Source organism: Tursiops truncatus, chromosome 13 (assembly GCF_011762595.2).
Source record: "Tursiops truncatus isolate mTurTru1 chromosome 13, mTurTru1.mat.Y, whole genome shotgun sequence".
NCBI lineage: Eukaryota > Metazoa > Chordata > Mammalia > Artiodactyla > Delphinidae > Tursiops > Tursiops truncatus.
The window spans coordinates 18,759,544-18,782,587 of NC_047046.1; the positions used below are offsets into that span (position 1 = coordinate 18,759,544).

Below are 23,044 nucleotides of genomic sequence, written 5' to 3' on the forward strand. Positions count from 1 at the left end.
GCGCAGACCAAATGGGACACCACCCTCCCCACATCAAGCCAGAAGCCGCAGCCCCCCAGTAATGTCTGGGCTCTCCCCACCCCTGGGGCTGGGTGCCAGCCACCTCTGCCATGTTGTCATTTGAGTCTTGGTCCCGGGGGAGGTGGAGGCAGGAGAAATATTGATGCCCTCACACTGTCCTACCTCCGTGCTGCAGGACGCAGCTTGGAGTGTTGAGGGTTCTGTAGCAGAGGGATCCATTGATGATGTCTGCAGGGTGTGAGAGGCTGGGGGTGGAGGCATGCTTGCCACATCTGCGTGAAACTGATAAGTGCTTCCCTGAGATTGGCTGAGAACTGGGACTTTTTCTAGAACATTTTACAGGGGCCTACTGGTCTTTCTCGTCCAGCCCATTGGTGAGTCTATGGGGAGGAGTAGGGCAACAAGCCACTTTTGGTGGCCTCAAGAACCTCATTCTGTAGGCAGCTTTCTATTCTGTCAGTGGGTGGGGGCAGACGCTGTCAGCTACGGATCTGTGGCGACTAGGGGGGCCAGATCCACAGCTCCCCCTCTCCTTAGAGCCCAAGGGAAGAGGCCAGGTATTACCAGTCATCCTTGAGGAGGCATGGCTCATGGGGCAAATGAGTACCCCTCTTAATTTCCTAAAGCAGGGTTTGGCAGACTATGGCCCACGAGCCAAATCCAGTCTCATTCTGTATAGCTCATGAACTAAGAATGGTGTTTACATTTTTTAAAATCGAAAAAAAATCAAAAGAAGAATAATATTTTGTGACATGTGAAAATGATATGAAATTCACATTATAGTGTCCACAAAGGAAGTTTTATTAGAACATACCCGTGCTCATTTGTTTGCCTTTTGTTTTTGGCTGCTTTTGCATTACAGCAGCAGAGTCAAGTGGTTATGATAGTGGCTTGCAAACCCTAAAATATTTTCTACCTGGCCCTTTACAGAAAATATTTACCAAGCCCTGTCCCAGAGAAAACAACTTTTTTGCACCAAGAGACCAGGAAATTAACTGTAGAAATTCTAATGCCTGGGTCACCGGTGTGTTTGTTCTGCAGCATTGCAGATGCTGAGGTTTCCATGGACCTGGGAAAGAAGACAGTAAGGGAAACTATAAGTGCTATATCCTTGGGAGCAATTGATCGGGAACCACCAGTGTCCAAGAGTTAGGAGATCATTTGTGCCCTCTTGGTTCTCAAATGTGGCTGCTACCTCAAAACTGTTTTTGAAGCACGGACTCAAGGGCTGTATCTCCAGGATCCAGCCTGCATATAGTAGGACCTACTTTAATTCAGTAGGTCAGGGGTGGGATACAGGCATATGGCTTTTCAACATGCCCCCTCAACATGATTCTGGGGGGTTGCCAACCTATTTGAGGCTCTCTTGGTAGAGCAGCTACAGGCCCAGGACCATGGACAGTGCAGGCACCCTCATCAGTGGGGATTCCACTGGGTCCCCTTGCTGTTGGGTGGGCCTGCCTCACCTGTTGAGTCAGGCTTCCTTACATCTCACCACCAGGAGCTCCCCATGAGACCTACCTCTGGGGACTCGAGGCCATCAGCCTTCCCCAGACGTCCCCAGCAGGCTCCCCTTCCTTCCTGCCAGCCTCCTATGAGGACAACTGAATGACAACATGGTGAGGCTTGGCCTCCTGCTCGGGGATTGGGCCTGTTTCCTTGGCTCTGATCTCTTTCTGTCTGTTCTCCTTCTGTCTCTTCAGCTTTCATCGGCTCTGCCCATCTGCTGGGGGCCCGAAATCTTGGTGGTGGCTTTCATTGGCTCGAATGGGCTCAAGGACCTGGTTTGGGGTCGCTGTCTCCTGCTGTGACATTCAGAGTCTTTCCCTATCCCTGTGCTGGTCTAGGGGTGAGCTGCTTGCTTTGGGGTGAGGTTTCTGTGACCCACATAGGCTTTTAACCATGGCTCTTCCTCTGCCCCTTCTACCCACCACAGTCCCCCAGGACCTGATGGATGTCTCCGTGAGCAACCTGCCATCCCTATGGCAACCCAGCCCACGGAAATCTTCCTGTTCACAGAGTGGCTCGGCTGATGGTGGCTCAACCAATGGCTGCAACCATGAGAGGTATGAGGGGCTTGGACTGTGGTTGGAGGGAACGGAAGGATTTACCAGAGATTTGCAGATGCCCATTTCTTGCCTTGCCTTGTATTCAGAGGAGTGAACATAGGCTATAGAATCGTCCATGTCTGGGTTAAATCCTAGCCATGTGAAGTCTAGCTGTTGGAGCTTCCTTACATATATCGGTCAGCATAAACAAGACTATGACGCTGTAACAAACAATCCTGAAATCTCAGTGGCTTATTACAATAAAGGATTGTCCATCGTGCATATTCATGCTGTGTGTCTATCCTGGGTCAGCTGGGGGCTCTGGTTTCTCCACATTAAAGGGCCCGGCAGATGGAGCCACCACCATCTTGAACATTGCGAATCACGGTGACTGAGGGAAATGGAGCTCTGGATGGGGTTTAACCAGTGGTTAAATGCTCCAGCCCGAGTGCAGCACTTACATTTTCACTCACACCTCATTGGCCCCACCAACAAGGGACCAGGAAGTGTGTCCTACCACACTCCTGGAAGGCAGAAGCTGGAAATATTACTTAATGACAACCAAACATGCCTCAGTTTGCTCTTCCAACAAGTGGGGATACTAATGCTTACGTCATGTAGCTGTTGTAAGGACAAGTCACATACTGGTTTGAAGTGGCCAGCACGTGTACCTGGCACATGGTGATGTTCAATAAATGACGCTTTTTAATTTATTGCATAAAGTTAAATCCCCAGATCACCTCTCTCCTTGCCCACAGGGCTTTGTCTCCTTGGAACTACGCAGCCCATTCCTGAGACTGGTCATGTTTCCCATTGACCCCGCCTGGCCTGGCCTGGGAGAATGGAATTCTTTTTTCCTTGCTGGGCCTCTGTCCCAGTGGGCGGTCCAGTCTTCAGTCATGGGCGTGTAAATGGGGGCCAGCATCAGATAAAGCCATATACTTACTTCCTGGCCTTCAGGGTGTGGTCTCCGCGCCAGCAGTACCATCACCCGAGCAGATTCTCTGTCCTTCACGCCAGACCTACTGAAGCTGATTCTGCATTTGACAAGGTCCCAGGATCGCGTGTGTACTTTTAAGCTCGAGAAGCACTGAAATGACCAGAGATTCTCACATGTTCATAGGCATCAGAATCACTTTGGGCATCACGTACTGCTTCCTGGACCACTTACTGGAGATCGTGACTGAGTAGGTCTGTGCAGGACCTAGGAATCCACATGCTGGAGAAACCCCAAGTGATTCTGTGATGATGGTGCATATGGACAATTGACAAATGCTGCTCTAACCTAGTACCTCTCATAGTATCTGCTTCCACGTCTGTAATGATAGGGAACTCACCACCTTGCAGATGGCCAAGGCCACTGTGGGGCAGCTGTCAGTGTGGTGCTGTCCTTATGTAACCCGAGGAAGCCAAGCCTCACCAGCCTGAGGGCACAAAGAGGGTGACTTTAATGTTTAATGCCTCCACGTGCATAACTGGAGGACTTCAGCCATGCCTCCTTCCCAGTCTCGCTGGGTTTTTAACGGGTGTAATATTCCTCCACTCTGTTTTCTCCAAGAATGCACAACGCTACCTTCAGCAGTCCTGTTTTCTCCATCAATTCTGAGGCCTTCTTTCAGCCAAAACAGTTCCCCCACCCCCACCCCCACAAATTCCCATGCAAGGAGAAGCTCTGAGGCATTACCGCCTTTGCAGTCAGCCAGAGTCCGAATCGCAGTCTGGCTCCACTTTGGTTCAGCGGGGTCACTTTAGAAGTCGGACATGTGGCTGTGTATGTATGGCTGATTCATTTTGTTGTGCAGTGGAGGCTAACACAACATTGAAAAGCAACCATACTCCAATCAAAAAATAAAAAGATGTCAAAACACTTTCTGCTGCTGAAAGAAACCCACTTCAAACTGGTGCAAATGAAAATCTCTTGATAGAACTGAGACATCCAGAGGTATGGTGGCTTCAGGCATGGCTGGATCGAGATGCTCCACAGAGGGATGTCTGTTTCTTTGGCTCTTGGCTCTGCTTGTGTCTATGATGGTTTCATTCTCAAGCTGGCCCTTCCTGTGCAGTAGTAAAAACGGATCCCAGCAGCTGCTGCCCTACATCCCACTGGCTTAGGAACTCAAGCAGAGAAAAGAGTGTCTGTTTTCTAGTAGTTCCAACAAAAGCTCCAGGGCTGATTTTCATTGGCCCAGGTTGGATCATGTGGCACTGCCCCCCACCCCCGACCCAATAACTGTGACTCCAAGCTGAGTCATGTACTGGGTAGAATCAGCTCTACCCAAACCTTAGGGACAGAGTTGGGGAGGAGGTAACTCCCAAGCTGATAGCAGAGGAAGGGGCAGTGATGCTGTGTAGATAGAAACAGTAACACCCCCAGTCTACTTGACTGGCTGGTTGTAATCTGCTCCCTAGAGATAACGAGTTATGCTCCTCTCCAGCAAACCTGGGCTATGTGTGGATCTGTACTAAGTGTCTTTCTTTCCCTTCCTTCCTTCCTACAGGGCTCCCTTGAAGCTTCTCTGTGACAATATGAAGTACCAGATTCTTTCCAGAGCTTTCTATGGATGTGCGTATTGGCCTTATTTGCCATTGTGGTCTCCAGGGAGCATTTATTCAGTGCCTACTGCATGCCATCAATATCAGGGGAAGGAGCCTGACTCCTAGTTCCTAGGTGTCTAGTTTTGGTGAAGTTACATTAACCTTTCTTAGCCTCAATTTCCTCATTTACAGATTGGGCATAAAATGTCTCCCTTGGTCCTAAGGGGAGGCAGTGAACACTTGCTGGAAGGGGTTTGGTTTAATCACCATTGCATCTCCAGTGCCCACCTTAGAGGGTTTGTTTTCAGGATTGAATGGAAAGCGTGTATAAAGCCCCTAGCACCTGGCATTGCATGCAGTCGGTGCTCAGTAAGTGTCAGTCCCCTTCTCCTATAGGCAGAAGCAGAAGAGTAAGATGGCCTGATCCCTTCCCCAAAACTTAAAAACTAAATTCATAATACAGGCGCTCTGATTATTTCCAATTAACAGATGAGGAAACTGAGGCACAGAGAGGCAAAGTGACTTGCCCAAGGTTACACGGCTAATAAGCGACAGAGCTGGGACTCAAACCCAGGCCTGCCTGGTGGCAAAGCCTCTGTTTTTTCCACTCTGCTATTTTGATTCTTAGCAGGTTTTATTTCCCCTGTCTCACAGCCTAGATGGGGAAGATACAATGTGTGTATTTTCAGGGATTCTAGGAAAGTGTTAGTATATCCTGCTGGGGCCTGCGAAAAAACAGTGCAGGTCGTATCGGCCTGGAGAAACAGGGAAAGCATGAGCTCCCCAAGATCAAGGTTTTTGCCTGTTCTGTTACTACCATCCCTAGTGCCTAACGCAGGGCCTGGTGTGAAGAAGGCATTGGGTGAGTATTTATGGAACCACAATGGAAGAGCTTCCTGGTAGAAGGGTTGGGGGTTGAGATGGGTCTTGATGTCATCACATGGTGTGGCTCCTCCCTGATGATGGTTGAGAGCCCAGGTTCTGGAGCCAGACAGTCTGCATTCAAATCCCAGCTCAACACCTAGCAACGTGACCTGGGCAAGTGACGCACGCAGACTGTGCCTCAGTTTCCCCACCTATAAGATGGGCGCAGTAAGAGTGCCTGCTTCACAGGGTTGTAGTGAGAATAAACTAAGTTACGTAAGCTCTGGGAACAGCTCCCTGGAACAGAGTGTGCTATGTAAATGTTAGCTATCATATCATCCTCATCGTAATCATCATGATTACCCCTGTTGTTGGTAGGGGTGAGTCCTCAGGCTCCAGATGGTCCAGGGTCCTCTCTGGGACTCGACGATGAGTTGGGGGTCGGTAGCCAGAAGGAACGGGCATGGTCAAAGCGCACATAGGCCAGCACCGGCTGAGTGCTTCCTGTGGACCCGGCACCCAGGGTGGAGCAAATGAAGGGGGGCAAGTTGGTGGGAATTGCTCGAAGGGCCAGGGCCATCTTTGAAAGCAGACCAGTGCCCGCAGCATCTCCCCAGCTACTGATTGGCCAGGGCCTTCTTTATCCCGCTGCAGTCTGAACGAGTCATCCCCTCTCTCCCATTCTCTTTCTCTTGGTATGGATTGGAGGCACCCAGGGCACAGCAAGCCCGTGGAGTCACTGGCCTCTTCCTGCCTCCAGCCTGTGAATTAAATGCCTTGGTTTCCAGCAGAGGAGGTGCTGGGGCTGAGAAAGGTGACATGACTTCCCCAGGGTCACAGGGCTGTTAAGCAGTTAAGCCAGCAAGTGACTTTGCCTCTCCGAGCCTCACCTTCCTTATCTGGAAAAGGAGGATGACGACAGTTTGCTGGCCACGAGGGTTCAATCAGATTGCGGGTAGGACAGTACTTTGGAGACTCCGTGAGACAAGGCAGGGGGTGTTGGATGGTGGACAATGACACTTTTCCTTCCTCCCCGGTAGGGCTTGCCTACTGCAGACACCTGTCCACTGTGAGGACCCACCTGTCAGCCCTGGTCAATCACATGATCGTGTCTCCGGACTTGCCCTGCGATGCTGGACACGGGCTGACGGCCGAGATCTGGGAGCAGTACCTGCAGGACAGCACAGTAAGGCTTGGCCTGGCTCGGCCTGCCGTGGGGCAGAGACTTTGCGGGGACAGAGACTATGGGGGGACTTCTTATCATCTGAGGAATAGACCCACCTGCGTGGGGACTCAGGTGTTGTGACATCCTTGGGTTCTCCATACACAAATTGAAGGTCCCCTCCTCGAGAGTTCCAACACCCACAGCCTGCTTCTGCCCATTGGGATGAGGATCAGGGAGGGTGGAAAATACATATGTTTGCCTGGAAGGAGTAAAGAATGAGTCAGCCAGTAAGCATTTATTAAGCATCAGCTGCATGCTTGGTCCTGTATGATGTGCTGTGACTTCCCGGCCAGAAGAATTTACAGTCCAGTTGGCTACTTAGAATGATGAGAGTAGCTAAGTTAGAGGGAGGCAGCTGGACCAAGGAAACCCCACCACTACATGAAACCCTTTTCTCTCATCTTTGTCCTAGGGCTTGAGAATTCTACCATTAGCTATTTCACCTGGAGATAGATTTCTAAGATTTTCTTATTAGAGTACAAATATTCCTGGAAGGGAAATGTTTATGTGTGAAAAGAGTTTCATGGAGAAATAATTTGGGAAACAAGCTTAAACAGCTTTCTGTATCCTGCAGGACTTGTCAGAGCCTTGGCTATGCTGATATGCTTGTCACGCTCAGGAAATTGGGGGAGTGTGGGAGAGCATATGGAACGTTCCTTCCAATGTATGTGGCCACAGGGACCTTCGTTGGAAAAGTACCACATATGGTGGAAGGCAGAATCCACTCTAAGAAATACTGGTTTGCTGCCAAGTGCAGGCTCTCAGAGGAGATACCCATTTCCTCCACGCTGGGTAAATGCGGTGGCTCCGTCAGCTGCGTCCCTCCTCCCTGGGGAGGGCCAAGCTGGTGAGCACCTGGCTCAGCCTGGCTTCCCCACGTTGGGGGAAGGTGCTATTCTGTGTATTAATCTGGGGATGCCAGGAGACTCAGTGGGAAAAACAAGCTGATTCCCAAACCTGGACAAGCAGAAGGGTGGTTTTCTTTTTTTGCCAGAAATAGTTGTTTTTCTAAGTTACAGGAGGAATGCCTTCTTACTGTAACAATTCAAAGAATGCAGAACACAGGCGTACAGAATTTTTTTAAAGTTTTTAAATATGATCTCTCTGCTGCACCCCCCCTAGTTCTGATCCCCTGAATTAATGAATAGTATCAGTTTGGTGTAGACCCTGTTATACATTTCCCGTACTTATACATCCACAGATACGTCTATATAGATAAAACCGAAACTCATTTTTTTAATGAGGTAACATATTTTAAGTGACCAACTTACTTTTATATCAAAGGCATCTTTCAGATCTCTAAGTAAACTATTACACGTTAGAACCTTAGCACCTTATATGTGGGTGGACCATAATTTAGTCAAATCTTCCTCTAATGATGGACATCTGGGCTGTTCCTTTTTCTTTTTTTTTAATTATTTCAAACAGTGCTGCAGTTAACATCTTTATAAGCATATACCTTTCTGTACTAGTTCTCTTATTTTGAGGGTAGAGTCCTAGAAATGTAACTGTTTGATGTCCATTTTAAATTTAAATAGATATGCCAGCTTACCTTTCTTGAAAGGTTATAGCGTTCATAATCCCTGGCAGTCTGTGAGAGTGAGTGCACATTTCCTGAGGAATTCGAAAGATTTATAGACTTCTGGGCTCCACTCCAGGGGCTCCAGCTTTACTGATTGAGCACCTCTAAGAGTGGAGCCCAAGAATTTATATTTTGAAAGTTCCCCTTCCCCAGGGAATTCCCTGGCAGTCCAGTGGTTAGAACTCCGTGCTTTCACTGCCAAAGGCCCAGGTTCGATGCCTGGTCAGGGAACTAAGATCCCATGGGCTGCGTGTTGCGGCCAAAAAAAAAAGAAAAGAAAGTTCCCCAAATGCTCCTCGCAATCTCCCCAGTTTGGGAGGCAGTATCCTAAGGACAAATTGGCTGAAACAATAGTCAAAAATGAATATTTTTCATCTAACACTCCTCCAACCCTTTCACAATCTGCTTGGTTGCATCGTGGTGTCAGGGTGGACTGCACTGCAGTAACACGTAGTCCCCGCTCTTTTAGTTGCTTGACACCATAGAGGTGTATTTATTGCTCACTTAACAGTCCTGGGTGGACATTCCTGGTGAGTGGGCATCTCTCCTCCCTCTGGAGGGTCAGGGATCTCTCAGTCTTGTGGCCCCACCATCTTCTGGGGCCTTGTGGTCATCTCCTTCCAGCCAGCAGAGGGGAAATGGGAAGTGTGAAGGGAGTACACCCGCTTCTTCAAAGCCCTGGCTTGAAAATGGATTACATCAGTTCCTCTTACATCCTTTTGGCCAGAACCCAGTCACATGGCCACACCTACCTGCAAGGGAGACTGGGAAATGGAGTCCAGCTATGGACTCCGGGAGAAGAGAACACAGATTTTTGATGAAGCGTTCACAGCCTCAGCCCCAAATAGCTCCGTAATTTTTATACAGCATTGACAAGGCTGTCAATACAATATGAATAAAAATTCCTAACAGGAACAAAATGGCTGGTTTTGCCATTGTGGTTGGGTACATTTAAGACTAGTGTTAAGAAATGAAACATGCTTTTAATTTTATAATGTGAAGTAAAGAGGTGGGAGGAAACAGGACCCTAGTTCCCTTCAGGGTAGCCTTCTGGCAGTCATTGGCACTTTACACACACACACACACACAGACACACACACACACACACACACAGACACACACAGATAGGACCCTCTGGTCCCCCAGCGTGACTGCTTGACAAATTGTATCTGCAAAGCCTTTGCCTGGAAATGAATTTTTAAAAAGAAAGAGGACAAATCTATTCCACAGTACAACAAACAGTTGCTAAAGTCATTCTTGTGTGCACAAAAGCTATTAGTGTACGAAGAATCAGATGGAAATGGTTCCTTTTTGGTTTAATTCGCTTTAAAACAATTTTCTTAGTGCTGAGTCAAGATTAATAACTCCAAGATAATATTCCCCAATAAGCACAGTACACAAAATTGACTAAAAATTAAGTAGAAATGTTAATTATATTCTGACCTTTGGGGTTTGTTTTTGTTTTTTACAAAAATGGGTTCACCCTCGACCTATTCTGCATCTTATTTTTTACACTTAACAATATACACTGAACGTCCTTTTATGTAGGTTCTCATAAATGCGCCTGCTGCCCAGTTACTCTCCGTGTGGTACTCCCGTGTAGGGATGCAGCATTCCCCCATTGGTGGGCAGTTATGGGGGTTCCTGGGGTTTTGCTTTATTGTATGATGCCGCGATGGATATCTGGGCCCATGTGGCTTTGCTTGTTCACAGCATGATCACTGAGGGCTAAGTCTGAGAAGCGGGACTGCTGGGTCACAGAGTCCATCCCCTGGTTTCCTGTTGAGCAAATCCTTTGTTTCCCCCGCACCTACCACAGAGTTACCAGGAGCGGGAGCTGCTGCGTCTCATCTACTACGGGGGCATCCAGCCAGAGATCCGCAAAGCCGTGTGGCCCTTCCTCCTGGGCCACTACCAGTTTGGGATGACAGAAACAGAAAGGAAGGAGGTTGGTTACCCCTGATGGGCAGTGGGGTCTTAGGCAGCAAGAAGACCCAGGTAATGTGGGGCTGGGGGAGCTCTGGTCCCATGGTGGACCAAGGTGGGGCAGGGAGATGTTGGGGAGTCAGGAAGCTTGGGGGCAGCGCAGTCCAATAGAAACACAACAAACGCCACAGATGTCATTTTTTTGAATAACTTTTTCATTTTGAGATAGTGATAGATTCACATGCACTTGTAAGAAATAACGCAGAGATATCTCATCCTTTATCCAACTTCCCCCAGTGGTAACTTCTTGCAAAACTATAATATCACAGCCAGGGTATTGACATTGACGTAGATATACTGGCAATGTATCAATCTTTACTTTTACATTAAAGTCCATATTTTATTGCGTTTCTTTTTTGTTGTTTACAATAAATATGTATATATTTTTAATTGAGAGATAGTTTATCTGCAATATTATATTAGTTTCAGGTATTCAACATAGTGATTCAAAATTTTTATAGATTATACTCTATTTATAGTTATTATAAAATATTGACCATATTCCCTGTGCTGTATAATATATCCTTATACATATGTGTGTGTGTATATATATATATATCAATCTTAATCAGGCTTTCCATTTTACTTGTACTCGTGTGTGTGTCTATTTAGTTCTCTACAATTCTGTCACACGTGTGGGTTTGTGTATCACCACCACAGTCAACATACTGAACATTTCCAGTGCTACTAGGGTCCTCGTGTCCTTTTACAGCCAAACCTCCCTCCCTCCCACTCACTCCCATCCCTAACCCCTGACAACCACTGATCTATTCTCTGTTTCTATAACTTTGTCATTTCAAGAATGTTGTAGAAATGGAATCGTACAGTGTATAACCTTTGGGGATGGACTTTTTCCGCTCAGTGTAAATCTGTAGCAGCTCATCTAAGTTGCTGTGCGTATCAGTTCTTGATTCCTTTTTACGGCTGAGTAGTGTTCCACAGTATGGATGGACCACAGTTTAACTCCACCTGTTGATGGAGAGGCAGGTTGTTTCCAGTTTTTTGGTGATTACAAATAAAGCTGCAGTGAACCTTCATATACAGGTTTCCATGTGAGCATAAGGTGGAATAAATGCTCGAAGGCAGTTGCTGGGCCCCATGGTAGTTCACACTTTGTTTTGTTTTATAAGAAACCACCAAACTTCTGCAGTGGCTGTACCATTTTATCTTCCCGCTAGCACTGTAGGAGCGATCCACACCTGCATCCTCACCAGTGTTATCACTAGTTTTTATGTTAGCCACTTACAGGAATGTGTACATGGTATTTCATTGTGGTTTTAATTTGCGTTTCCCAATTGACTAGTGATACTGAACATCTTTGCACGTGCTCACTTGCCATCTGTGAATCTTCAGTGAAATGTCAGATCATGGCTTCTGTTCATTTTCTTGTTGAATTGTTTCATTTTTTTATGGTTGAGTTTGGGAGTTCTTTTTATGCTCTAGATATTAATTCTTTGTCATATATGTCATTTGCAAATATATTCCCCCAGTCTGTACCTTGTCTTTTTGTCTTCTTAACAGGGTCTTTTGCAGAACAAATTTTTAGATTTTTGAGGAGGTTCAGTGTATCAATTTTCCCTCTGAGGGATTGTACTTCTGGTGTCAAGTCTAATAATTTTTTGCTCAGCCCCAAATCCTGAAGAGTTTTTCTCCTATTTTTTCCTAAAATGTCCATGATCCATTTTGAGTTCATTTTTGGATATGGTGTGTCATTTAAGTCAAGAGTTTTTGTTTGTTGGTTTGGTTTGGTTTGGGTTTTGCCTCTGGATGTCCAATTGCTTCAGCACCATTTGTTGAAAAGGCTATCCTTCCTCCATTGAACTGCTTCTGCACCTTTGTGAAAAATCATTTGGGGTACATTTGCAACAACATGGATGAACTTGGAGGGTATTATGCTTAGTGAAATGTCAGGCAGAGAAAGACCAATACTGTATGATATCACTTATACTTGGAATCTAAAAAATAAAGCAAACTAGTGAATGGAACAAAAAAGAAAGAGACTCACAGATATAGGGAACAAACTAGTTGTTACCAGTGGGAAGAGGGAAGAGGGGAGGGGCAAGATAGAGGTGGGGATTAAGAGGTACAAACTACTATGTATAAAATAAATAAGCTACAAGGATATATTGTACAGCACAGGGAATACAGCCAATATTTTATAATAACTATGAATGGAGTATAACCTTTAAAAACTGTGAATCACTGTGTTGTACACCTGAAACTTACGTAATATTGTGAATCAACTATACCTCAATTTTAAAAAAAGTGAAGGAGAAAAAATCAGTGGGGCTTATAGAGTGGCATCTATTTCTGGATTCTCTATTCTGTGCCTTTGATCTAATGCCACACTATAATTAGTAATCTTCAGGTAATACCATACTGTCTTCATTACTGTAGCACATATGGAATTTTAAATGTTTTAGTAGTTACATTTTAAAAAGTAAAAAGAAACAGACACAATTAATATTTTTAAAGTTTTAATTTTAACATAATTTTAAGTTCATGCCAAGTTGCAAAAGTTGTGATGCAGAGGTCCTAGGTACCCATCACGCTGTTTCCCCCAATGGAAACATCTTATAGAACTATTATATATAGTGTATTATCAAAACCAGCATATTAAGGAAATTCCCTGGCGGTCCAGTGGTAAGGACTCGGCACTCTCACTGCCGGGGCCCTGGGTTCGATCCCTGGTCAGGGAACCGAGATCCCAAAGGCCTCGCAGCCAAAAAAAACCCAAAAAACAAAAAAACAGAACATTAACATTGGTACAGTACAACCTAGGATTTCATTAGTTTTTGCATCCGCTCCTCTGTGTGTGTGTGTGTGTGTGGTTCTATGTCATTTTATCAGGGTGAAATTAATTAATAACATTTTATTTAACCCAGTATATCCAATATATTACCATTTCAGCATGTACTCAATATAAAAATTATTAGTGAGATATTTTACATTCTTTTATTCATACTGAGTTTTCAAAACCCACTCATACTTTACACTCCATGTCTGTGTACCATCCGTGCTACGATTTACTAAGTATTTGTCTCTGAATTGATTCACTTAAAAATTTATATAACTTACTTAAAAAGGCATTTTATATCCCTGCCATCAATGGAAAACCAATATGACTTGCCAAAAGAGAAGGAAACTCCAAAAATAAATAGAATGTGACAAAATGAAATAATTCAGTTCTACCTAGATGTCACAGGCTGCCCGAGGCCGCTCTCTCTTTGTTTAGAAGGGAGATTATAAGGTATTAAGGATGGATTAAAGACACGGTAGTGCCAGACTGGCCTTCCTCATAATCAGAAAAGTTGACTATGGAGACTTTCTCGCACTGTGGTTCCGCATGCTGAGGCTGTGCCACGAGCTGTCGAAAATGATCTCAGGACCAGCATGAGGATTCCGGTGTGGCAGGCCCCGTGCTCGGGACTGGGAACCCAGAGGTGCATTAGATGAGGTCTTTGCCAGTTTAGGGGGGTTCATGCAAAATCAGATGGAGGCAAACGCAGGGGCTTTAAGAGCACAGAGGAGGCACCTCCACCGGGCAGAAGCCTACCTGAATTCTTTGAAGAGGTTGCTTTCCATGCGAGGAGACTGAGGAAGGGCTTCTAGGAAGAGAGACGCCTGCATGATGCGATGTGTGTGTGTCTGTGTGCATTTGTGTGGGGAGGGGCGGAAGGGCGTGCGGACGTGGGTAGCTGGGACGTAAAGGACGAGGGGGGTGGGGGCAGCAGTGAGAAGCAGGGCTGGAGAGGAAACAGGAGGAAGACTGCCGAGTGGGAGATGGACAGGAGGGGCCAGGCTGGGACAAGCAGGCACCAGGAAAGAAGGTCATCTGTGTGAGGGGTCCTGGAAGCCTAGCCTAGGATGGCAGTGGGAACAGGGAGGTGGGCTTGGATGAGTCTTCGGGAGGTCAGTGGGAGGGAGCTGCGCATGACAGGCTTGGGCAGGGTGGACCCAGAGCCTCTCTCTGGAAGTCCTGACTAGCTAAAGGACGCCCGCCCCTCCTAACCCTGGCATGGGCAGGCTCCCTGCCCTCCCTCTTCTCCTTCCTGCCCCCTCACACCCTTTCGTCAGCTTGTCTGCCCCACATGTGCCCAGAGGTCTGGCAGATTCAGAACCTCAGTTACCTGGGCTGTGCAACACAGAAATGAAGTAAGCTCCGATCTTCTCTGCTGAAATCTCACAAGGGAAACACTAGAAACCTGTGGCCCTTCTCTAAAGCCATTGCTGTAAGTAAAGGAAAGGGTCACTTTTATTCATCTTTGTGTTCTCAGCACCTACCCCCATGCTGGGCACCTGGGAGGCCCCTGGTAAGTGCATTGAGTGACTGGAGGAATGGACAAATGAGGCATCTTGCTCATCTTATGTTTCGTATGCCTAGGTTGGTGCCTAGCACATAGTAGGTACTTATCAACTTAGATGAACAAGTGAATGAATGAATGAATGAATGAAGTAGGAAAAAGGAAAAGAAGGTAATAAAGAAGGAAAGGAACAGTCTGCTCATTTTAGTATCCCCAAGGCTTAGTATACTGCCTGGCACAGAGTAGGTTGTCAACAAATATTTGAATAAGTGTATGAATGAATGAATGAATAAAAGAAGGAAGATAGGAAGGAAGGAGGGAAAAATGGAAAGAAAGAAGTTGCCTTGCTCACTTTTGTGTATCCCCAGGGCCTAGCCAGTGCCCGGCACATAGTGTTCAGTTAACGTCTGTTGGGTGTTAACTCCATGAAGTTGGATGGGTGTTTCTAGGGCTCAGGGTCCCAGGTCAGAGCCACCATCTTCTGGGTTGGGTTGGTTGTCCCCTGGGATCCCACCATTCCAGGTGACCGTGCATCTGCCTTGGCAGGTGGACGAGCAGATGCATGCCTGCTATGCGCAGACCATGTCCGAGTGGCTGGGCTGTGAAGCGATTGTGCGGCAGAGGGAGCGGGAATCCCACGCGGCCGCCCTGGCCAAGTGCTCTTCGGGGGCCAGCCTGGACAGCCACCTGCACCGGATGATGCACCGGGACTCCACCATCAGCAATGAGGTGACGGGTGGCTCCCCTCAGGGAGCAGGGGGCGGGGCTCTGCTCCATCAGGCTGTTGTAGGAAGGGTGAGGGCTGGGTGTTTGGGGCCTTGGGACAGAGTCTCACCCCTGGCTTTTAGGTGGAAGGTGACTTTGGAGTCACACAGACCTGACTTCAAACTCCAGCCCCTTCATTTCTTAGCTCTGGGGCTCAGACAAGCACCTTTACTTCTGGGCCTCAGTTTCCTCATCTATGAAATGGGAATGATCATTTGTATAGGGGAGATTTGTGTACCACTCAAACAAGCTAGCATATATAAAGTGCCCAGCACAGTGTTAGACTTTCATTTGTTCAGCAAATGCTGTTGAGTACCTACTATGTGCCAGGTACTGTCAGGAATGTCAAGAATGCTCCAGTGACCAGGTCAGACATATCTGTCCTGATAGAATCTCCAGTTTAGCATCCCAAAGCAGGGGATGAAAAGAAAGTCAATTCCCTTCACCAGTGGTAAATTCATCATCAATTGCCACACTAATACTGTGTCACAAACAACCCCCCAAAGCCAATGATGTCCAACAGTAAACATGTGTTTTTTACTCATGAGTCTGTGGGTCAGCCGGGCAGTTCTGCTCAGCTAGAAGGTTTGTTGATCTTCGTTGGCCTCTCACATATCTGGGGTGACTCGGCCCTGCTCCTCACTTCTCATCCTCCAGCAGGCTAGCCTGGCCATGTTCTCGCAGTGAAAGCAGATCTTAAAGAGAGAAAGCAGAAATGCACAAGCATTTTTTTTGTGTTTGCCCTGTCGAGTTTGCTAACACCCCACTGGCCAAAGCAGGTCACTTGGCCAAGCTTAGCATCAGGATAGACAGAAGCTAGAAGTTATAGGGCAAAAAGCACGTATACAGGGAAGGAGTAGAACATAGACATGCATACAACCAGTCCTTTGAGTTGAACTAAAATATTAGTTGGAAGTCTCAAGTGCAGAGCAGTTAAAGGTGGGGTTCTCTGGTTGTGGGTGGGAGGTGGAGGTCCAGTGGCTGCTGTGGCCTCCGAGGAGGCTCCAGGGAGTAGGGAGTGAGCCGCCGCCCCACTTTTATTTGATAGGTAGGAAGCTGAGGCCCTGAGAAGGGACTTGCCTGAGTCAGGGGCAGAGATAAGACCACACTTACTGACTTCCAGCCCAGCAGCCCCTCCTGAGCTCAATGTGGGGACCCTGAACCCGGATGCAGCCTCACCCTCACTCCATCCTACCCCTTTTTCTCTCAGTCCTCCCAGAGCTGCAGTTCGGGCCGCCAGAACATCCGCCTGCAGAGCGACTCCAGCAGCAGCACACAGGTGACCTCCCGGAGGCTCCGCCCCTCCCCACCCATCCCCCTCCCTCCAACCTGGAATAATGGGACTGGAGGTCCTTCATATACAGGTCACTCATGGTTGATCTGTTTTAGCTTTTTATGCTAGCATTAAAAATTGAAGTTTTACCTACACGAGTAATACATGAATCTCTTTTGCCTGTTAAAAAAATTAAAATATTACAGAGAAAACTAAATTTGGCTTTGACCATCCCTAATCCCCACGTGCCCTCCCTAGAGATAACATTGCTATCTTCAATTTGCTGTGTATCCATCCAGACCCTTCTGTATGCCTTTACATACACAGAAATACATAGACAGTATGTAATATATTGCGATGTTTAGTAATCTTTTAAAATTTCTAAATAAATACCATCAGATGTATTGTTCAACAGCCTTTCATTTCATTCAGTGCAAAGAAAAGTGAACACATTCTCACTCAATATTAAAGAAAAAAACAAAGTGAAAAAATGTGCAAAGTATGTCACCTTTTGCATAAACAGAGGAAATATTAATATATGTATGTATTTGCATCTGTTTTCTAAAATGATGGAAGGATAAACCAGAAACTGATCAAATGGTTACTTAAGTGGGGTGAGGGGCACAGGGAAAGAAGCTACATTTCCCTGAATGTACTTTGTTTTCTAGTTTTGACTTTGGAGTTAGGTAAGTTAACTCCAAAAGCAATTTAATCGAAAAGAAATCTTTTTAAAACCAGAAGCACATGAAATTAACAGTAAATCAAGTTGGTGACATAACCACACAGAAGAAATATTTCAAGTGATCTTGGGACATGATCTTATACAGTCTGCCTTGACGGGATATGGCCTACAGACACAAAGAACCACAAATAAATCTTAGATATGTGTCCTGGAGACTTGTCCATGATATTTCATATGCATCTAACTAATTTTGAAAATTGAGCCGTAATAGTCCACCACACGGATGCTTTTTAGCCTGTTCCTTATGTGGTTAACTAATTTTTTTACTTTAAACAATTATGTGCACATAATTTTGTATGATAAAAGATATTCTTCCTCAGAGTCAACTGCAATGCTTCCTTGTTTCTTTCTGGATTATTCTACGCTTATGTGTGCATATGGAGCAATTTTTTATTTTCTACACATGGGAGCATATATTACACCTTGCTCTGCCTCAGTCTTTTTACTGACTGTATAGTGTTCCCCTGCAGGCATGTTCCGTATTTGAACCAGTCCCCTGTGGATGGATATTCAGGCTGCTGCTGACAGTAGCACCACAATAGACATCCTAGTCCATCTGTCTTTGTGCACCTGGTCTGCAGGTCTTCGAGTCTGTGGACGAGGTGGAGCAGGTGGAGGCAGAATGCAGGTTGGAGGAGAAGCAGCCCAAGATCCCCAACGGGAACCTGGTGAATGGCACCTGTTCCCCAGACTCCGGCCACCCTTCCTCCCACAACTTCTCCTCGGGCCTCTCGGAGCACTCAGAACCCAGCCTGAGCACGGAGGACAGCGTCATGGACGCCCAGCGCCCTGCCCCACTGGTGATTCGACCCAGGGACAGCGGTGTGGATGACGGGCAGAGCAGCGAGGCCACCACTTCCCGGGATGAGGTCCCCCGTGAGGAGCTGGCTGTGCAGGACAGCCTGGAGAGCGACCTCCTGGCCAACGGGAGCATGGACGAGTTCGTGTCCATCACTGGCAGTATGGATGTAGCTCTGCCCGAAAGGGAGGGCCCTGCGATGGAGGGCTGGAGGGGCATCGAGGTGGGGAAGCAGAGCCAGGTGGGCAGTGAGGACGACCTCTCAGAGGAGCCCGAGATGGAAAGTCTCTTCCCTGTGCTCGCTTCTCTGGCCGTGACCACTTCTGCCAACAACGAGGCATCCCCTGTGTCTTCTAGTGGCGTCACCTACTCTGTAAGTCACCAGGATTCTCCTCCACTCAATTTTCTGCAGCCTCAGGAGGGTGGGAGTGTCCCACAAACCTCAGTTATCCAGAACGACCTCTGGTTCATTGCCTTTTCCCATCACGGAGGGTTCACTGTAGAAACCCATTTGGGAGAGAAGATAATATAATACTTAAAGAACACAGGCTTTGCAGACAAACAGTGCTGGGTTCAGATCCCAGCTTAGGTCCATCACTTTATCTTTCTGAGCCTCAGTTTCCCTATCTATCTCGTACCTTCCTCCCTCAGTTGTTTTCAGAATTAGTGAGTCAAGGCCTCTGTGCTCAGCCCATAGCGATCAATAGAAACCTTGATGGTGAGCATCCTGATTTACACTCAGGTCCAATATCTTTTAAATATTTTACTTTCTTGCCAAAAAGCCCAAAGCAAAGGACATCAACTGAAAGGGAGGTTTTTCTGGGCCAGGTGTTGTATATCCATTTTCTTTTAAAGGACTTTTTATTTCTATCACAAAGAGTCAAACAGTCAGACAAGGCTGGATCCAAACACTGGAAGTTGTGCGCCCCACCTCTGCCCATTAGGCTCTCCCCAGAGGCAGTAGTAGTTACTTATTCTGCCCCAATTATCTGGTGTTTACCCTCATGTCTGTAAATAATACACTTGTATTGCTACTTACTGATCTTTTTTTGTTTTTCTTCAGTTTTTGATATCTATTGACTCCCCACTGAGGAGGAAGAGGATTCAGTCTTCTTCCTTCCCCCCCCCCCCGCCGCCCCCACCCACCACACGAGTGAAACCGTCCCAATCCCCACCCATTCACTATGGTTATAGTAATTTTAGTTAAATGACTGTTCGGTGGTTATATTATTATACGAATTTAATGCATAATCCATGTAGTAACCTGTATATGTTTTTTCTTTCCTGCAAAAAATTTTATTTTTCCTAGAAGTATTTTCATTTCTTCGTTTGCTTTTTATTAGTTTGCTACATATATATTGTAGCATATAGATACACATATATATCAATCTTACTTTTTTCATCTATAAAATGGGGATAATAATTCTATACATCTCATAGGATTGTGTTGTTTTATTTTTTTTGGTTTATTTTTTTTAATATATTTTTTTATTTGGCTGCGCCAGGTCTTAGTTGCGGCATGCGGGATTTTCATTGCCGTTTGCGGGATCTTCATTGTGGTGTGCAGAATCTTTAGTTGCAGCCTGCAGGCTCTCTTAGTTGCAGCATGCGGGATCTAGTTCCCTGACCAGGGATCAAACACGGGCCCCTTGCATTGGGAGTGTGGAGTCTTAACCGCTGGCCCACCAGGGAAGTCCCAGGATTGTGTTGTTTTATAAAGGAAAAAAAGAGAATTTTCAACATACAAAGTGAAAGAGGCTTTCTCAGGAGACAATAGCAACAAAAATAAAGTCGAACATCTGACTGGTCCAGGTAGAGGAAGTTTTTTTCAGTGATGACAGGAGAGGGCTAGGAGGAGGAAAGAGAATCTCTGGAAGACAGCCTCTGTGAGGAGTTGGGGTGTAATTGTTCTTTTCCTCCCCTCCTGGGGGCCCGCAGCCAGAGCTGCTGGATCTGTACACGGTGAACCTGCACCGCATCGAGAAGGACGTGCAGAGGTGTGACCGCAACTACTGGTACTTCACACCCGCCAACCTGGAGAAGCTACGGAACATCATGTGCAGGTGGCTGGGGTGGGTGGGGGGGATGGATCAGTCAGGGATTGGGAGGGGATGGCACTGGTGTGGGCTACGGGGAGCCCATTTAGAATTGCACTCTCTGCAGCTGGCACCATGCCCACCTTGAATCTCATTCCAGCCCATCCTGACAATTATATAAAAATTACAGTAATGATAATAATAGAGAGCATTTATTAAGCACCTACTGTATACCAGGCACTGTCCTGAGCCCTTTACTAACATCATTTCACTTGGTCCTCACAACAAGCCTATGAGGTAAGTGTTATCCCCTTTTATAGGTGAGGAAATAGAGGCTCAGAGGGGTACCACATTGCTCAGGGTCCCTCCAGGTGGGCAGTGGCTGTACGGGAACTCACCCATTTCTCTCGGACTCTAGAATCTCTGCTTTATTTCTTTAAGCCAGGATTTGGGGCTACTTGTTACTTTTTATTAAATAGTAAATATTTTATTTCTTGATATATGAAAGTAACCCATGCTTATTAAAAACCTGAATCAACCAAAGAAATCAGAAGTTCATAAAGTATAAAGAGAAACTTCTCCTTTTATATCCAGTCATTAATGCCACTCACCTAGAAGAAGAAACTACTGCTAACAGTTTAGTGAATATCCTCCCAAGCCATATATATGAGATATCTATATATACACATTTATAATAGATAGTATATTATATAATATACAATGTTATACTATATAACATATAGTTATGCTTCATATGTAGTATATAATTATATAAATATATAGTATAATATGAATATACACATGTTAATATATTGATATTTAGATAGTAATTAATATTTAATGTAATATAATGCTATATAACTGTATAAATATATAGCATGTAATTATACTATATAATATATAGTTATACTATGTAATATATAGTATAATATAATATGAATGCACACGTTTTAATTTTTTAAAAATGTTTATCTGCGTTGGGTTATACTATAAACTATTTTTCTACAACTTGCTTTTTACACTCAGCAGTGCACCCTGGACTTCTTTACATGCTACTCTAACTCAGGGGTTGGCAAGCTACTACTACAGCCCATGGGCCAAATCCAGCCTACCACTTGCTTTTGTAAATAAATTTTTTTTTAGAATTTATCTATGCCCATTTGGTTGCGTATTATCTGTGATTGCTTCTGCAAAGTTATGTAGTTGAGAAAGAGAACATATGGCCTACACAGCTGAAAATACTTCTTATCTGGACCTCTCAGAAAAGGATTGCCAAACCCTGTTCAAACCGTTCTTATTAATAAATACCACCTCTTAACTATTCTGTCTTATGGTCTCCCAAGCAATTACTGCCACTCAAAATTTAGTTGATGAGATACAAACATAATTAACTTTAATATAGCATGCTACCTTAAAATTAAATAGTGCTGGAGGGGAAGGAAGGATAGACTGACTTTTACCTAGGTATGGCACCAGGAGAAATCACGGAAGGCCTCACTGTGGTGTGACCTTCAAGATGAATTTTGGCAAAAAGAGAAGACACTGAAGAAATAAATCATTTAGCACTGAAGTTAAGAGCACATACTCTGGAGTGAGGCCACCTGGGTTCAAATCCTGTCTCTACCGTTTATTGTTAGGTGTATGACCTGGTGCATGTCACTTGGTTCTCTGTGCCTCATTACCCCTACCTGTGAAATGGGATAATAATAGTAACTTTTTCATATGATTATTTTGAGAATTAAATGATATAGTTCATGTATAGTGGACAGAGCATACGGTAAATGCTTAGTAAATATTAGTTATTATTATTAAGGGACAGATGGAAATTCCAGGCAGAGGAAGCTGCTGGGACAAAAGCACAGCGGCATGAATGTATGCTTTATTTGTACAAAGGTAAATACCTCTGCAGCTGGAGGGGAAGAAGCACTGGGAAGTGAAGTGTGAGACTGTAAAGAGGGATTGGGAGGAAACTATGAACTCCTTGCACCCCCAGTTAAGGAGTATGGACACTGTCCTGTCATGCAGTGGGGTTTTTGAGCATGTAGTGGTCTCCTTGAGCTGAGCTTTAAGAAGGACACCCTGGTGACTGAGCATAGGATATTTGAAGAGAGTGAGACTGGGGATGGGGATGCAGGCAGGAGGTTGAGGGAGTGGTCCAGGTGAGAGATGGGGACCAAACCAGGATGGAGGTAAAGGAGGAGGGGGTTGGAGAGGCATGCCGTGGGGGCCATCACTGGGCATCTTGTGTCTCTCTTGTAGCTACATCTGGCAGCACATTGATATCGGCTATGTCCAGGGTATGTGTGACCTCCTGGCTCCACTGTTGGTCATTCTGGATGACGGTGAGTGTATCCTCCCTGCCCCAGACCTGGGGATGCAGTTTCCTTCCCACTACATAGAAGAGAGGTTAACCTGACTCTGTGACTCCATGGAATGGGTCAGTACAGGTGCTCAGAAGGCCTGTCCAGTGAACACATCAAGGTCCTAGTGAAATAAAAAGTTCTCTTATTCCATGTTGACCAACACTTATTTCCAGGTGTCCAACACCCATCCAACCTTTTGCTAGCCACTGGTTTTATAAACATGAGTGAGAACAAAGGAAAACTCTGACACAGACAGCTTCACTAGTGAATTCTACCGAACACTTAACAAAGAATGAATACCAATACTTCATAAACTCTTCTAAAACAGAGAAGAAGAGGGAACACGTCTCAACTCATCCTATAAGGCAGGTCCTTGTATGAGGACCCACTGGTACCCTAATACCAATACCAGACAAAGACATCACAAGAAAAGAAAACTGCAGGCCAACATCCTTTATGAAATCAAAGGCAAAAATCCTCAACAAAACACTAGCAAACTAG

At 45.7% G+C, this 23,044-nt stretch overlaps 1 protein-coding gene across 4 annotated transcripts in view; it reads left to right on the forward strand.

Moving 5' to 3' along the window:
• Positions 1-23,044, forward strand: part of SGSM1 (small G protein signaling modulator 1) — an 82,339-nt gene that overhangs the window by 44,129 nt on the left and 15,166 nt on the right. For all 4 annotated transcript variants that reach the window (XM_004323326.4, XM_073790247.1, XM_073790249.1 and 1 more), the window contains 9 exons: positions 1,958-2,087; positions 4,568-4,632; positions 6,509-6,654; positions 10,095-10,223; positions 15,112-15,294; positions 16,541-16,609; positions 17,927-18,517; positions 20,083-20,207; positions 22,440-22,522. In XM_004323326.4, coding sequence (XP_004323374.2) covers positions 1,958-2,087; positions 4,568-4,632; positions 6,509-6,654; positions 10,095-10,223; positions 15,112-15,294; positions 16,541-16,609; positions 17,927-18,517; positions 20,083-20,207; positions 22,440-22,522 — 1,521 coding nt within the window. The remainder of the gene's footprint in view (positions 1-1,957; positions 2,088-4,567; positions 4,633-6,508; positions 6,655-10,094; positions 10,224-15,111; positions 15,295-16,540; positions 16,610-17,926; positions 18,518-20,082; positions 20,208-22,439; positions 22,523-23,044) is intronic.